Below are 15,836 nucleotides of genomic sequence, written 5' to 3'. Positions count from 1 at the left end.
TACTCCCGATCAATCTTTACCAGAGCAACAGGATTTATTCTTGTGATCACAAAGCACATTGGGTTATGCATGCATTGTATGGGCACTGATATGTGCACGGGAGAATATATTCAAAGGCATCTAGTGGGTAAATACTAGAGGGAAAGAAAAGAAACACTTCTCTTTGGGTGTGAAGTAACAAGACATACAAGGGTCAGCTCAGCCCTCTGGACCAGTTTTTTTATGGAAACCTTTAACCTGTCCTTCCCCATCTGTGCATTGTTGTAGCGTTAACATAACTGTCGGCTTCTTCACTTGTAATCCATATTACAGACATGTGAACGCCCATTTGTGCTGAAAGAAATTTAAAAATGAAAGTGATTTCAGGGCAACCAAATAGGATCAACCATGAGAGGATTTAATTGTTCTGAAATGTATTTGCCAAAAATATTGAAAGTATCAAAACCAATGCCACATGCAGAGATGCATGTATGGACTTTATGTAACAATGCAAAAGCAGAGTATTAAAATTGTACACAGTGTTTACTATAATATTACATGGTTAATCAGTAGGATAAAAAACAGTGTCATCATCATCCTCTGAGAGCATGCAACATGATTTTTTATTTCATTTTGACAGTTCTGTTTTCTTCTGTAGGCTTTGTTGTTAGGTGTGCGAGTCCTCTTTAATCCTGCTTCTCCCAAACAAACTCCAGAGCGCAGTCCTGCATCTTGGAGCTGAAGATGCTTTCAAAGTACTGATTCTGTTCCTCTGTGAACATGTTTTTCCAGTCTCCAATCTGGCCTGTATTGTAAGAAGATGAAAAGTGGGAAGACAAAATTATGATGTCTAATTAAAGGTGAAAGAGGATATTTTCTCAAAGAAAATAAAGCTGAGGTTTAGAAAAGGATGACAACTCCGGTCATTTGTGAATTACAAGACTGAGACTTCTGCTTTGTTTTGTTTTTGTAAGAAATAACTGCCTACTTTACAATGTTTTGTGACACTTTATACAATTTAACAGCAGTGTAAATATGAATTGATATTGTTTAATGCGTTTATGCCAGATAAAGTGTAATTTTGGCAAACGATGAACAGTTAATAGGAAAATATAAATGAATAGGAAGTTTAAATTCTGTGGCAACCACATGTTGTGAGTCAAAATCCATTAATCAATAAAAGTGTCAACCAAACAGAGCCACCTTTCCGCATGAAGTAGCCCTTGCTGTGATCCATTATCTCATCGGGGATGAGGGTGTAGTTGATCATCTGGTTGTCTTTCATGCTGCTGAAGCTGCAGTGTTTCACACTGTTGTGAAGTTCGTCTTCCAACAGAGGACACTGCAGGAAAGAGCTCACCCTCTTTATGGTGCCATGCAGGTCCTGACATTACAGTGAATGTAAAGAAGAACAGATTCATGTTAAAGTCACTTTTTAAAGTAACTGATTGGACAATCAATTTTAAATGTCATCATTTCACTATATGTTTAATGGATGGGTGGATAGAAACAATCACCAGTTTGATTGTGTCTGTTTAGAAGTTAATATGACAACAGCAATGTGTGGCTTGTTCTTTACCATTGACATCTCTTCATAGGTGATGTGAAGCAGGTTGAGAGTGACTGTCTGACTGGTCCAGCCTTTGACATGATCAAACCAGGAGCCAAAGTGCACTGGAGCAAATTAGGTGTGAAAAGATAAAATTTTCTTTTCAACATTTGGCAGCACAATGGAAGAAATAAATAAATAAATAAATAAAATAAAATAAAATAAAACAATGAGACAACATATCTTTTTCTTCATGTCAACTCACATGTGCCATTCAGGAATCGGGTTAAAAACTCTGGAAATGAGTCAACTTCAGGGAGGAACTTGGCCATTTTGTGGAAATGATAAAAGGACACCGCGACATCTTTTGGGTTTCTGCTCACATAAATGACCTCAGGGATGAAAAAGAGTAGATCAGGTTTATATGCCTTACTGTACTTGCAATGACAAGTCAGTTGATTTTAAAGATGAATATGACACTGATATTTGGAGGTTTGCTAAATGTTATATGTTAATTTATTGTGTATTTCATACAGTAATCGAGGAAAATGTTTTATAAAATAGATTTTAAATGACATGCAAGGTGGCAGATATTTTTGCTCATCATCTGTCACAATATGAGAAAATCAGTATCAATGAAGAATCAAAGAGTAATTGTGTTGGTGCCCACCAGAACTACACAGCTGGTAAAATGTTGATTTAATGAAGCAAGTTACTCTGGTATTAATGCTAACAGCTAGCTTATAGAAGGCGCTAGATTATCAAACAGGTAAGTGGCAGGAATCATAAAGTGCATATTGGGCAGGCTTACTCTAACACATATATGTGAACCACCCAAATGTCCCTGTCACACAAGAAAAGACCAGAAGCAGTGAAACAGACATGTATTTATCTACATCTATAAGACTTTGTTGGAAATGTTAAAAACAAACAAAACAGCACATTGAGCCTAATTATGTCCTTTTTCTGGCTTCCTTTTTTTTTTTCTTCTTCTTCTTTTTTTTACCCTTTAACACACCACTTAGTATTTAGTACAACTCTGTGGTCCAACTTAGATAAATAAATATATGGACATAAATCGGACCTTGGCCTTGGAGCGCTGGAGAGCAGGGCCCAGCAGGTGGTGAGGCAGGTGTGTGGTGATGAATCTGGGTGTGGTGGATGGGACCTTCATCACAGCAGCACTGTAGTATTGCTCCAACCAGGGGGCTCGTGTCCAGTTTGGGACAGTCTGGGACAAGTGTGGATCACCTCTACTGGATATAAGAGTCACAATTTCCTGCATCCATGTGGTACCTGTCAAGGGAAATGATGGCGACTGTTACCTGATCTAATTTTATTCCACCCATAACAGACGTAATGTTAGAATAGATTACACATTAATGGAATTGTTTCCCTTGAATTGTACAAGTCTGATGAGCCAATGAGATACTGTCTCACTGTGCCCTAAAAATAATTAAATTATTAAATCTTAATCTTTCAAAATTAAATCCAGATATCAATTAATTCTCTCTGATATATGACATACTCTGATATATATGTCTATTCACTATCCCCTCCACTCAAATTCAGTTCTCTTTTCATTCAATAGACATATGTTTAGATGCATTGCCTGGCTAACACACTTGCTTTGTTTGAGTTTTGGGAGTGGAGTAAAGCAGAGCTAAAACCCGTGTTCAACCTTCAGTTTTTTTTATTAAGTAGCTTGGCTACAGTGGTGTCAGAGAAAGGTAAGCAGTAACTCTTTAAAATATTGTTGTCACAAGAAAAGCAACTTGTTGGACTCATAAAATGTAAAACTGCCGGTATCTGCTGCAACATGGGGGGTTGTACAGGAAAAAACCTGATTATAAATGACTCATCATTTAATTACGATTCTTGCTTAAATTGATTTTAACATTTAAGTTGCTCAGTGAGCTCACATGGTTTTTTTCCACCAGGATTCACAATGCTGCATCTACTCTGACCACCAGTGTCGTCTCCTCTTACCTGACTTCGGATAAGATGCAATGAGAATATCCGTTTCTTGAAACTGAAATTTAAGAGCAAGTTGTAAGGAATCCTGTGTGTGCAGGTGTCCTGGAAATGAAATGCCATGAAAAATCTCTGTGACATCCAACCTAGCCATATCTGACTGGACTATATTTAAGTGTTTGCAGATCTTATATTGTTCCTGTAGCTCTGCCTTCTCCTCTCAGTATCGCTGCTCTGTGTCTTTGAGTTTCGTCCCTTTGTCTTTATCTGTGGGAAAGGACAACTGATCACCACTCAGGATGTGATGGATCAGAAAGAGGAAATTGTGCAAGTGGGAGAAGATGTTTTTTTTAGAATACCTTCCAGAAAAGGACATGTCTCATTTATTCCTTCACTAGCAAGAAGTTTACAAATGTTAATTTATTTGGGACATTTATAAACGAGCATCTGCAATTATTAGTGTAGCAAGATTATTGGAACAAGGGGTTGCGGTGCAAATGGCTTGTTTTCTTAAAATCAGCTTTTGAGTTGTGTGAGGAAGTGTTTCTTTTCATGTTCTAGAGAACTTCCCGAGCTTTTCTCTTGGTTTCTATTTTCTTTTTTTTTTAAACGTGTCCTGTCCAGCATCATAGCAGCAGATGATAGTCGGGTTTCTGGATTGTGCCGATGTTGCTTTGCCAAGAGGAGGTTTATGGGTTTAAGGCTCCTCCTGATAATCTGATTCATGTATTTATTTATTTACTGTTCTCTATTAATTTTTAATTATGGAAATGATGTAATCTAGCTGGATCTAACCGGAGGGGACAGAAAAAAGGAGGAGGACAGCAAAAAGAAACAAAAGGAAAAGCAGAAAGAAGAAAGAGGAGATAAAGACACAACAGATAGAAGGCAACAACCCTTCAATCCAAACTATCACCAGATAACCAACTGCTACACCTGTAGAAAAGCACAACAGAGAATTTCCTACAGTTTTTACAGAAAAAAAAAGCTGACGATCATCAAGAGTTTCTGAATAATAACTAAATCCACAACAAAAGATAAAACAAGAAAAAAAAAAAAAAAGAAAAGAAAAAGCAAACATGTATCACAACAACAACCAAAGTACCACATACACAATCACAGATCTGATCATTTTTGGACTTATTTCAGATTTCTTCCATCTTAATACCATGCCTATCTCTTTTCTTTAGTCATAGACATTACATACAAGTTAGCAATAAACTAAATGACCAGATGGCTGCAAATGATCCTGTGACGAATCAGGAAAGTTTCAGTCCTCTTCAAGTTTTAGTTATTTTATGTTTTTGGACTTATCCCTAAATAGTTTTAGTTCATTTTATATTCCTCAGTCTAAAAGCAATTCCTCACAATGGCAAAAAAAAAAAAAAAATAGATTTAGTTTGTTTGTTATCTTCAAATAAGCTGTTGTGCCTCCTTCCTGATGTGATGAGTGTTGGACTAGAGTCTTCATCAATTTTATTAAATTCATTAAGCAACCTTAAGAAGTCTCAAACCTGTCACAGAAGGCACAGATCTGGCAAAGAATACAAGAAAACTCTTGTACCTGAAGGACCAAAAAACCACAGTAACCTCCATCATTAAAGGGAAGAAGTTCACAAGCTTTAATACACTTTTATACACTAGATATAGAAGCTTAGTTGAGAATTAGACAAAAAGCATCTAAACAACAGAGAGGCAACAGCCCCTGATCCGGCAAAACAAAGAATAAACACATTTTCCTGCCTGTGTTTTTAGAGAGAACATACATCACTTCATTCATATCTATCCATTTTCTGCATCATGTTGGGATGTTTCTTTGCACCAGAGACTGAGAGATTTATCATTAAAAAGAGAAAGGTGGATGTTGAAACTTTAAGGCAATCCTGAGTAAAAACTACATGGTCTCTCAGGTGTAGGTGAAGTTCACATTTCAACAAGAAAATGACTTGAAACATGCGGCCAAGGGAGCACGACAGAAAACCAAAGCTGGGATTTCATTTCAAATGACTGAAGCTTTCAAGCAACATATACAAATTATATTCTCCATGTGTCTGCATTTATTATTATTATTTTTAATCAAACAGAGGAGATATTTAAATTAATATCTCAAGTGAATTCACTCAGCCCTTCAATGGAAATAGACTGTAAAAAGACTGTAATACAAGATGAGAAATAGTCCATGTTTGTGTAATAACAATAGATTTTAATTTATGATGTAAATGTTTTCATGTTTAACCTTTTGGAATGTAACATTATCCATAGGTGTGAATACTATTTAACTATTTATATTGTCCAAGTCAGAAATGACCTATCCCTATGTAACTGATCGTGATGTAAAATACAACATGAATGAAGACTTTGTATAAAACACTCATCAATTATTAGTACTGAATAGTTATTATGTAACTCAGTCAGTAAACTGGGTGTAATTGTAATTGGGGCGATAAATACATTCTGACATAAGAATGCTTTGTATGAGGGCATCATGTCCGTCCGTTGTTAAGTACATTATAGTTAAGATAAATTAAACTTTGAGTGTACAGCATAACCAGTCTAATCTAAAAGTGTATCATTATTTTTTTATTAGTAGTAGTATTGAACAAGGTATCCTCCTTAGAATTACTGCTCATGTGCCTTGTGAAATGAAAAGACTTCTGTCCTGTCCCACTCGTGAACAAAAATGTGCTTTGTCATGTTAGAGATAGTTTTGATTTGTCATCTCATTTGCCGTGTGGCTAAAGTGCGTCATGCCCACATATTGTAACCCATATAATTGTTCAACGTTTCTTGAATCCCAATATTTACCATGTACAGTTGGTTAATTTTGGATGAATCAATGTAAACGATGTGCCCCTTACTTCTGTTTTTAAGCTCAATATTTACAACTCACTGTTATCAATTATTCTAGTGGAAGGGAAGAAAGTCCATACTGTGGTATGGACAGTGCCTTAGTTGAGTTTACATGAAGGACTGGGTATTACAGTCCCTCATAGGTCAGCACTAACTAAATAAAAGCACTAACTAAATGACCGGGAAGTTATCAAAGCAACACATCATCCGCCGTGTACTCCGGCTTCATTTGGTGTTTTGGTCATATATCAGCTGAGTCAGGCCCACCACAGGCTGATCAGACCAGGATGTGTGAAATTTATGAATAAGTTTAAACTTAAACTAAATTTCTCTAATTCATCATTAATTATCTAAATTAATTTGAAATAGCACATCAATATTAAATATCATATTATATTACACATTAAATATATGATAAATCAAATATTGTTTATTTTTAATTGGTTAATTTGAATTCAATCTAAATTAACTAAATTAACCTTCTCAGGTAACCTAAAAAGAATAAATATTTTTGGAGATACAACTATTTACTTTTTGCAGTATCCTTCACATTTATTATATAACAAGCAACAACAATAACACACAGCTGCTATCCTGTGTTAAGCATGGTGTAGGGCATGAAGTGTTACTTATGCTGTTACCTGATAAAACACACAGATATTAAGAAAATGTATAACTAAATAATTCTGAAAACTGGAGGCTTGGTTGAAGATTGTGGAAGATATCTATAATATGAAGTCGATTTTGAATCAGAATATTTTATTGACTCTAAACAAGCAGAAATTAAAATGTTAACTGTAAGATTTAGCATCACTTTGTCACTTGATACATGCTAACTGTCATTTATTTCCTCACCACTCAGGCTAAAGGGTAACGTTAGCATGCTCAGCCCATGGTGATGAGTGCTTGTTTTTAACACTGAAAGTTTTTAAATGCATGTTTTTTTCAGAATTGCCAGAATGGAAACCTCAGAGATAGCAATGTCCAAAGGGTCAGTCCTGTACTTTAAAAATGCAGTAAAGAGGCAAATGATACATTAACCAGCATGGCATGACTAACTAGTGGTAGAGTTTTTATAATGTTTAAACTACTGTGATAAATTTATGACTAAAGTCAGGCAATAGGAGGAGCTAGCTCATATTTAAAGGCATTATTTCACATAAATGGAGAGTGGAGAGAAAACTATATGAGAAGCTGGACAGGCCTAAAATAAAAATTTTAAATTTGTTAACTGATTATTCATTAGCACTTCTTAGAATCTGAGTTGCTCTATATTTAATTAAAGCTAAAAAAAAAATGCTGGCCAAGGCTATTTTGGGTTCATGCTTAGCGCTGTGGATTGGTTGTTCCATCGCCTTGGCTCAGGATTCCAACATGACCAGAGCTCTGCAGCTGATGTCCGAGGTGCCCCTCATCGATGGGTAGGTGAAAATATCTATTGCATTAATCTGCAGTTTATCATATGAGCAAAATAGATACATTTTACTTTCAGTAAAATGCAGTGCAAGAAATATCTAATACTTATCTAAAAAAATGACAAATTTTACTTTCTTCTGTCAAATTGTGATTGATGATGCAAGTTAAAATATATATATATATATATATATATATATATAATCTTCTTACAAGTTTTGACCTTTGCTTTCTGATTTGATTTCTTCTTACATTTTTATTGCCTTTTTAAAATTTCCTCCTAGCCATAATGACCTGCCTTGGCAGCTTCGAAAACAATTCAACAACGAACTGAATAAAGTGGATCTTAACACACTGACAACAACACACACCAACATCCTTAAGATCAAGGAGGGACGGCTTGGAGCACAGGTACGCAGACCAGAAAAAGCCAAGGAAGTCACCTGTCAAGGTGAAGACCTAAAGTGGGAAAAATTAAAAGCCAGCACCACACTTTATACATCTAGCTGGCTAACTTATGACCAGAGGGTATTGAGCAGTGGTTCCCAACCTATTTTCCTTGGAGACCCCTTTAATGCAAATATTAAAATGCTCTGGAACCCCAGCCCTACGCCGTGCTGAAACCATGCTTGATTTTGTGCTTTCAAAAGTGAGACTCTCACCATAAATAACATATCCTGTCTGAGTCTTGTCCTTCCATGAAGCCAAAGTTAAATTACCTAAATTTAGCCTTACTTTTTGTTCTTAAAAGAGGGAAAATGTGTGAATATTAATCACAATGGCTCTGATTGTTCAAAGCCATGGGGAACCCCTGTACTCCTTAGGGGGTCCCGGACCCCAGGTTGGACACCACAGTGGGAATTTGCCAAAAGACATCTGAACAACTCGCAGACAAGTTGAATCTTCTGAAGTCATGAAATAAAGTTTGAAATATCTGGCCACTGGTCTCAATGAGGGTTACACGGGTGTAATGTACACCATTAATTAACATGATTCCCACAGTCAAACATGGTGATAGCAGTGTAGATGTTTTTCTACAAAAGATACTGGGAGTCTGGTTAGGATAAAGGAAGGATGGATGCAGAAAAATACAGAACAATCCTTGAGTGAGAACCTTTTCCAGAATTCTCAGGATCTCAGAATAAAGCGAAGGTTTGCATTTTAACAAGACAGCAGACAAAAGCATGTCAAGAAAACACTGAAACTTCAGGAAAAACTTGAAAGTCTTGTTCAACCACAGTCTGGACCTGAATCCATGAGAGTGTCCATGGTGAGACTTGAAAATTTCTGTGCACTAAAGCTCGCCACTCCAATACTAGAAATAAAAAAAAAAACACTCCAAAATCTGTTGTTTGCCTTGTGGAGTAGAACTCTGTGTTTTTGTTATTTTCCTTTATGCAAGTCTGAAACAAAAAATGGAAAAACCTGAAAACTTGATCCACTGCAGCTGCTCCGTATGCCCTGATTAGATATATAAAAGTTCTGATAATTCATTCATTATTTTCTGCTTCTCTCTCAGTTCTGGTCAGCTTATGTACCTTGTGAAACCCAGTATAAAGATGCTGTCCGACAAACACTGGAACAGATAGATGTGGTTCACAGGATGTGCCAGAAGTATCCAGAAACCTTCATGTTTTCCACCAGTAGCCAAGGCAAGACATTGATTTATGCATATAATGTCCTACATTTAAATGGTTGTGTTTATACCTGACTGTTTTCCTGTTGTGTGGCACTCTTATACCTGTGCAGACATCATGGACGCCTTCCAGTCTAACAGAACAGCCAGTCTGATTGGGGTGGAGGGTGGCCACTCCATCGACAGCAGCCTGGGTACCCTGCGCACCATGTACCACCTCGGTGTCCGCTATCTCACACTTACACACTCCTGCAACACACCCTGGTAAGAGCCATCAGAAAAGCAGATTCAAGCCTTCAAGCACACAAAAACACAGCTTACTGTTGAAAACAAACACCACAAATCTTCACTTTTGAGGACAATAGAAATGTTTTGTTTGCCTGAAAATGATTTACGACCATTAACCAATTATTAAAGTAGCAACAGATTTATTTTGATGGATTTAGTCACATTATACACGGTCTTGGGTGGTTCATTAAAAAATTTAAAACCAGATTTTTAACTATTGTTGCCAACTAAATGAGGTTGAATGGAAAATACATAAATGTATGAAAGTTTTAAAGTTGAAGTACCTCAGATTTGTACTCAACTCAGTTATAAACAATAGTTCGCAACTGAAGTTTCCTTAATGCTTAAGAGGAAGAGACTTAAAAACATACATGCTAACGTCCTCAATAAGCAGACTCAGTGACGCTTAATCAGGTCTTTGTGGTGCACTGTTATCGGTTTAGGTAGCATTGTGGAGAGTACGGGGGATTCCTGCAGGGCTGTTGTGCCATCATATCAGATTCTCTGGGTAGTCGGGTTGGTTCTGATGTGCTCTGATCACCAAGGTAGACAACTACAGAGCAGAAAGATTGTTTCACTTTTCTAAATTTACTGTAGGTAACTGAATGGAAGCTCTATGAACACCATCCTACCTGTTTTAATTCCTGTTCCTCTGTTAATACTTACAGGCTAGATTATGTAAGAAGATAACTTAGTGTAAATATAATTACTGTAAAACAAAATGGTCAGGACTTCACTTTAAGAAAAGAAAACATGTTAGAATGATGATTTCCTCGCCTGCCTCTGTGTAAGAGGTCAAACTGTGCATATATTGTGTATTTGTAAGATCAATTTCTGAAGTACACCGTATGGCTTTTGAATTACCAAATGTACTTATAAATTAAGTGTTAAAGAATAATAGTTTGGAAATAGAAATGTATCCCTGGTCTCTGTTACGTTAATCCGAGAATGAACTTTGACTTTCTAACGGAAACGTTTTATTTTTCTTGCTAGGGCGGACAACTGGCTTGTTGACACTGGATCAGAGCCATCTCAGCACAACGGCCTCTCGTCTTTTGGCAAGGTCAGCAGAAGTAACAGGAATGGGTTAAAATTATACTTGCAATGTATAATTATAATTGTAATATGCAACAGATTAGTGTTTGGGTTTTTTTGTTTTTTATTAATTTATAACTGAAAAATGATGCTGCAAATAGTTGCATAGTTAAACGTCAATAAACCTTTAAGGCACCTTCTTTAAAAATAATTCAAAATGCTTTTATTTTCATTGTATTGTTATACAAACTTGTAAAACACTGACAGGTTTTGGCTTTCCAGTCTTCTGATGGCATCCTGGGATCTTTTTGGTGGAATTCCACTAAAAGGATTGAAAAGGTTTTAGACTGATTTTAAAAGGCGCACTTTCTTCTCATTTCATTTTTATATTCACTACCTAATCCAAAAAGAGCACTGCAAATAAATATTTATAAGAAATCAGAAAGATTCCCAACAAAGCAGCATTTCTGGTTACAGTTGTCTTGGAAAAGAGTCCGTCATAAAGACATCATACAAGAACGTGTACATAAACACAAGCTTAGCAGCATAAAACAATATATTACCGGCCCAGTAAGTAGCTGGCGGGAAGCAAGAAGAACAGCAGGTAATATAAGTTAACCAGTAAGGCAATAAAAACATTTTACAGCAAATGATGCATATTCCAGTAATATGTCTGATCTGCTGATGGGAGCATGGTGGGAGCCTTCATTACTCCCAGCTAAATGTGTCTTTTTTCTTGATCCTAAAGTTAAATTGAAAACAGATTATTATTACATAAAGTGTAAAAAACAAAAAAGGAAAAGAGGAAAACAACTACTAATTTGCCTAAAGCACCAGTCAAAAGTTTATTCACAGTGAATTGTTTAGGAATGTCTACGCTACTTGACTTGTACTGTAGGTTTTTAATAGCACTGAAAATAATGTAGATTCATTATTATCGTAACCATCACAGCTCTTTTCTACAACAGCAACTTATTGTTGAAATGAACCGTCTGGGGATGCTGATCGACCTGGCTCATGTGTCAGTAGAAGTGATGAACCAGGTGCTGAGCCTGTCAAAAGCTCCGGTTATCTTCAGCCATTCCTCAGCATACAGCGTCTGTCCGCACAAGAGGAACGTTCCGGATGATGTTCTCCGCAGAGTGGTGAGTCTGTGAGACAGAATGAAAGAAGCGGGACAATCTCGGAGCAGTGGTTTTCTTGAAGATCCCCTGCAGTCAAAATCAAATTTTCTACCTTATTTATGGACTCTTTCTGCCAGGATTTATATGTCCAAACCAAACCAATTGCATAAGAAAAATTCAGTCACACAAGTCTCTACTTTTATTTTTAATCAGATTGTGGAGAGATTTGGAAATCATTTTTTTCAGCTTGGGGTTCATATTTGAGGACCCCTTTTTATATGCAACTCAAGGGGTTGTCCTTCTAATAAACTTATATTGATTAAATCATCTTTTTAGTCAAAAGCTTTGTCCTACTTTGTTTTTTCTATCTTCTTTTTAGTGTTCATAATGAGGGAAAAAAACTTGAGCTTTAACCATAACAATAAACTGTATTTTACTATGCGTCACACTTTAACCTGAAACTTTAATTGCCGAGTGCACATATCAAACGTGGTTAAAACACATTTTTTTTTTCTTTTCTTTTCTTTTTTTGCTAAGTGAAATTTTTCTGGAATTGAAGTACAAACTTTCAGAATATGGAAATAAAACCCAAACGTGTACATAAACACAGTCACTCAGTACTTGGCTACTTTACATTTTAGATATTTGAACTTAATTAGATATGCAAAAGTAATACATCTCTGCAGTGAAATTACGAGTCTACTAAAATTATAAAGCTTTTTACTTTATCCTTAGATAACAAATCCATAAATGCTCTTTATGACACATTCAGATCCCAAACCATGAAAACAGTTCCATTCATGTGACGCATTCTCAATGGCAATTACCTGGTAAAAGCCAGTAAAAAGATAGGAGACAGATTGTGCAGCATTGTAACTTATAAACACATAAAAAGCAACAAAGTTTAGCTATGAAGTTCAAGATCCTTGTATGATGCTGTATGGGATCTAAATGCACCTCCTTGCCTAGATCACATCTTTCCTTGTTACTCTCCTGCAGCTTCAGTCACCATAGAGGTTCATCCTGTAAAGATAAGCTGTTTCCAGGTCATTAGGTGTTTTGTTGTCAAGTAATAGTTGTTTTTTCTCTCCAGAATGAAACTAGAGGAATTGTGATGGTGAACTTCTACAATGACTACGTGACTTGCAGCGAAACCGCTAAACTCTCAGATGTTGCTGGTAAAGTACAGCTGAGACTGTAACAGCTGCTGTAAAGTTGTTGAACATTAACAGTCATGATCTTTTAAATAAAACCCTCATGTCCATCTACGTTGTTCTTAAGTTAGCTGCTTTCATTACAGATCACTTTGACCATATAAAAGAAGTTGGGGGTGCAGGCATTGTTGGTTTCGGTGGAGATTATGACGGAGTTACCAGGTTAGTTTTCAGTATTAACTTATAACCAAAAAGAGGGGCATATCTTTTACCCATAAGCCTCTTGTTATAAGCCATGCATTCATGTGATCCAACAAAACTTACACTAAAAGCCAAAAGCCACGTTGGTGTTTTTTGTTCCCCACACACACAAGCTGGTTGATTCCTGCTGGACTAAACCTTAAAAGTAAATTTAGTGTTTGTTCCTTTAGCTGTGAATCTTTAATCCGATCTGACAAAGAAATTTCTGACAGAGAAATCTGATTCATAATTCACTTTTGATTGGCTGGGAAAGTTATGATACAGACGAGCCTTAAGAACCGTGGTGAAAGGTGAAATGGCTTGAATAGTCTAACAGGATAGCTGCTTCCTTTCTCTCAGACTACCAGAGGGTTTGGAGGACGTGTCAAAGGTGCCCAATCTAGTGGCTGAATTACTGAGGCGAGGATGGACTGATGAGGAGGTCAAAGATGCCCTTGGAAATAATCTGCTTCGGGTCATGAGAGACGTTGAGAAGGTAAAACCACCGTGGATGTTTCTTGTATCATTCCTAGCCCAGTGTGAAGATTTCATTATGATAGTTGTGTTTGGCAGAGATGGATGTGTGAGGGCTAAAATGACCATAACAATGTACCCGCTAACATTTTGCTTACAAACAGTTTTGTTTTTTTTTTTGTTGTTTTTCTGTCAAAAGCAATGTCTTTTAAACTTTTGTAAAATTATCTAAAGGTTGTATGAGATGATCAATATGCCTCTCAAGATTAACTTAGATCATAAAGTCTTGACAAGGTAAAAACATCCTGCCAGTAGTTTTTAAGCTTTTACAGATGATAGTTTAAACAATGTCTAGATGACCTTTAGAAATGTTAGCAGACTGATCCAGTTCCCTGCAGAAAGAACAAGGTCAACTATTGTTGTGACTCCAGATTCATATTCATCATATTTGAATGTACAAGTACTATCAACCTTCACTTCAAGCTTTCAGCAAAACAAGAATTTCCTAAGGCACTGGACTGTTATTTAAACACCAAATAAAATGTAACTTCTGAAATTTCTGTTTCCCAGCTGTATAAATGATTCAGAAAAAAAAGAATCTATAACTTTAAATTTACATTACAGGACAATTCAAAAGAGTTATAATAAGAAAAGGGTGGAAACAATCCAAAGGCAAAAAGCTGAGGCATTTCTATTTAATTTATTCTGACCATTTCAGTGCCTTTGAAATGAGCTGAAAAGGCTCAGGGAAGATTAATGGGACATATCAGAGGTTCTGGCGGATTGGGCAAAACATTATGCATCCTTCTTGCACTTTCTAATTGCCTCTTTGTCACCATCTCTTTAAATATATTCACAAGAGGGAGCAGGTCCTCTGATAACATGGTAGTAGTGATCTGCATGAGAAAAGTAGCCCAGTGTGCATCTGTCAGTCATCCCTCTCACAGAGGGCAAGTTATGGAGTGTATATCACTGCTGGTTGTTAGTGAAAAGAAAAATTAGCCCATTGCATGAAATTCTCATGTCTACTTTAATGGACAAAAAATGAAATACGGTTCTCTGGGCTTTGGGGAGCTACCTGAATAAAATTAAAGTGTAGAAACAGAATTGGTACAATCATGGTGGAGGTGGGTTAAGCTTCAGTCTTTGATTACATTATTTTCTTGCATGCAGGGTGATGTGGATATGTTATCTTTATGGATATGGTGGGTGTTGGTATGAAAAAAAAAACAGACTGAGTCAATAACTGAACTCCTTTCTCTCTTTGGAGGTGGATAAACTTACAAACATACAGTTTTTAAAGCTTTTTTGATCTGTAACACAAGCTAAATGTCTCTTTTTTGAGTGTTTCAGCATTTGTATTTTGAACATTTATCATTATTGTGTGCACATGGTAAACAGAAGTTACAATCACAGATACACCAAAAAATATAGCAAAATATCCTCCAACCTACATACTCAAATCCTACCTCGTTCAAATTGGGAAAATTCTTAGAAACTCTCCTGAGGCACACAAAACGACAATATTATACAGTTTGTATGGCATTCATTATTTTTCATTTAAATCAACCCTCATTCATTCTTTGAGCTTTCTGCTGTTATGTAAACGCAGAAGGACATGAACATAAATCAAATGAAAGCAGTAATTCAAGGTTAGAGGAAGATTTGAGTACAGACTGATCATAAAACCAAAAAGAAAAAAAATAACACATATTTACAACGTGCTGTTTCTATGTGCCAGGTTCGTGAGAACATGAAGGAGGAGAAGCCAGATGACATCCCCATTCCTTACGATGAGGTGAAAAACCTGTGCAGGACGAGCTTTGGTTACCCCAACATTGGAGCTGTTCATTCACTCAGCATTATGGCCCTTCTCCTCTCACTGGTTCCCCAGGCTTTTATTATGTTAACAGTTTATTAGCTGCTTATCAGACTGACTGCATGTATGTCAACTGTAAGTACTAATACAATCTGAAAATATTTGTAATATTTAATGTTAAACAGCTTTTCTTAGCAAGTTTAAATGATTTCCAGTGGCTTACTGGGCCAAAGTTGTGTCAGTTTATTTAAACCTGAAGCAAACTGTTTTCATCCATGATGAAATCATTAAAGAAGGCTTC

The 15,836-nt window shown here is 36.4% G+C and overlaps 2 protein-coding genes across 4 annotated transcripts; one reads left to right on the top strand and one right to left on the bottom strand.

The window, feature by feature from the left end:
• Nucleotides 1–385: 385 nt before the first annotated feature.
• On the bottom strand, nucleotides 386–9,545 carry sult5a1 (sulfotransferase family 5A, member 1). 3 transcript variants are annotated; one of them, XM_041991941.1, is made up of 7 exons: nucleotides 9,473–9,536; nucleotides 3,518–3,607; nucleotides 2,613–2,824; nucleotides 1,794–1,920; nucleotides 1,559–1,653; nucleotides 1,183–1,363; nucleotides 390–784 (listed from the first exon to the last, which is right to left on the bottom strand). In XM_041991941.1, exons 3-7 carry the CDS (start codon nucleotides 2,811–2,813, stop codon nucleotides 666–668), a joined length of 723 nt encoding a protein of 240 aa, XP_041847875.1. In that variant the 5' UTR covers nucleotides 2,814–2,824; nucleotides 3,518–3,607; nucleotides 9,473–9,536; the 3' UTR covers nucleotides 390–665. The 3 variants fall into 3 exon arrangements, with proteins under 3 accessions (XP_041847860.1, XP_041847875.1, XP_041847868.1); XM_041991926.1 differs by lacking the exon at nucleotides 9,473–9,536 and having other exon boundaries at nucleotides 386–784; nucleotides 3,518–3,656; XM_041991934.1 differs by lacking the exon at nucleotides 3,518–3,607 and having other exon boundaries at nucleotides 9,473–9,545.
• Nucleotides 7,649–15,637, top strand: dpep1 (dipeptidase 1). Its single transcript, XM_041988489.1, has 10 exons — nucleotides 7,649–7,773; nucleotides 8,050–8,176; nucleotides 9,285–9,417; nucleotides 9,515–9,665; nucleotides 10,683–10,752; nucleotides 11,693–11,869; nucleotides 12,942–13,026; nucleotides 13,149–13,224; nucleotides 13,603–13,738; nucleotides 15,458–15,637. The coding sequence occupies exons 1-10, from the start codon at nucleotides 7,649–7,651 to the stop codon at nucleotides 15,635–15,637; spliced, it is 1,260 nt and encodes a 419-aa protein (XP_041844423.1).
• Nucleotides 15,638–15,836: the final 199 nt, after the last annotated feature.

Source organism: Melanotaenia boesemani, chromosome 1, assembly GCF_017639745.1.
Source record: "Melanotaenia boesemani isolate fMelBoe1 chromosome 1, fMelBoe1.pri, whole genome shotgun sequence".
NCBI lineage: Eukaryota > Metazoa > Chordata > Actinopteri > Atheriniformes > Melanotaeniidae > Melanotaenia > Melanotaenia boesemani.
This window is presented reverse-complemented; position numbering and strand designations above follow the sequence as displayed.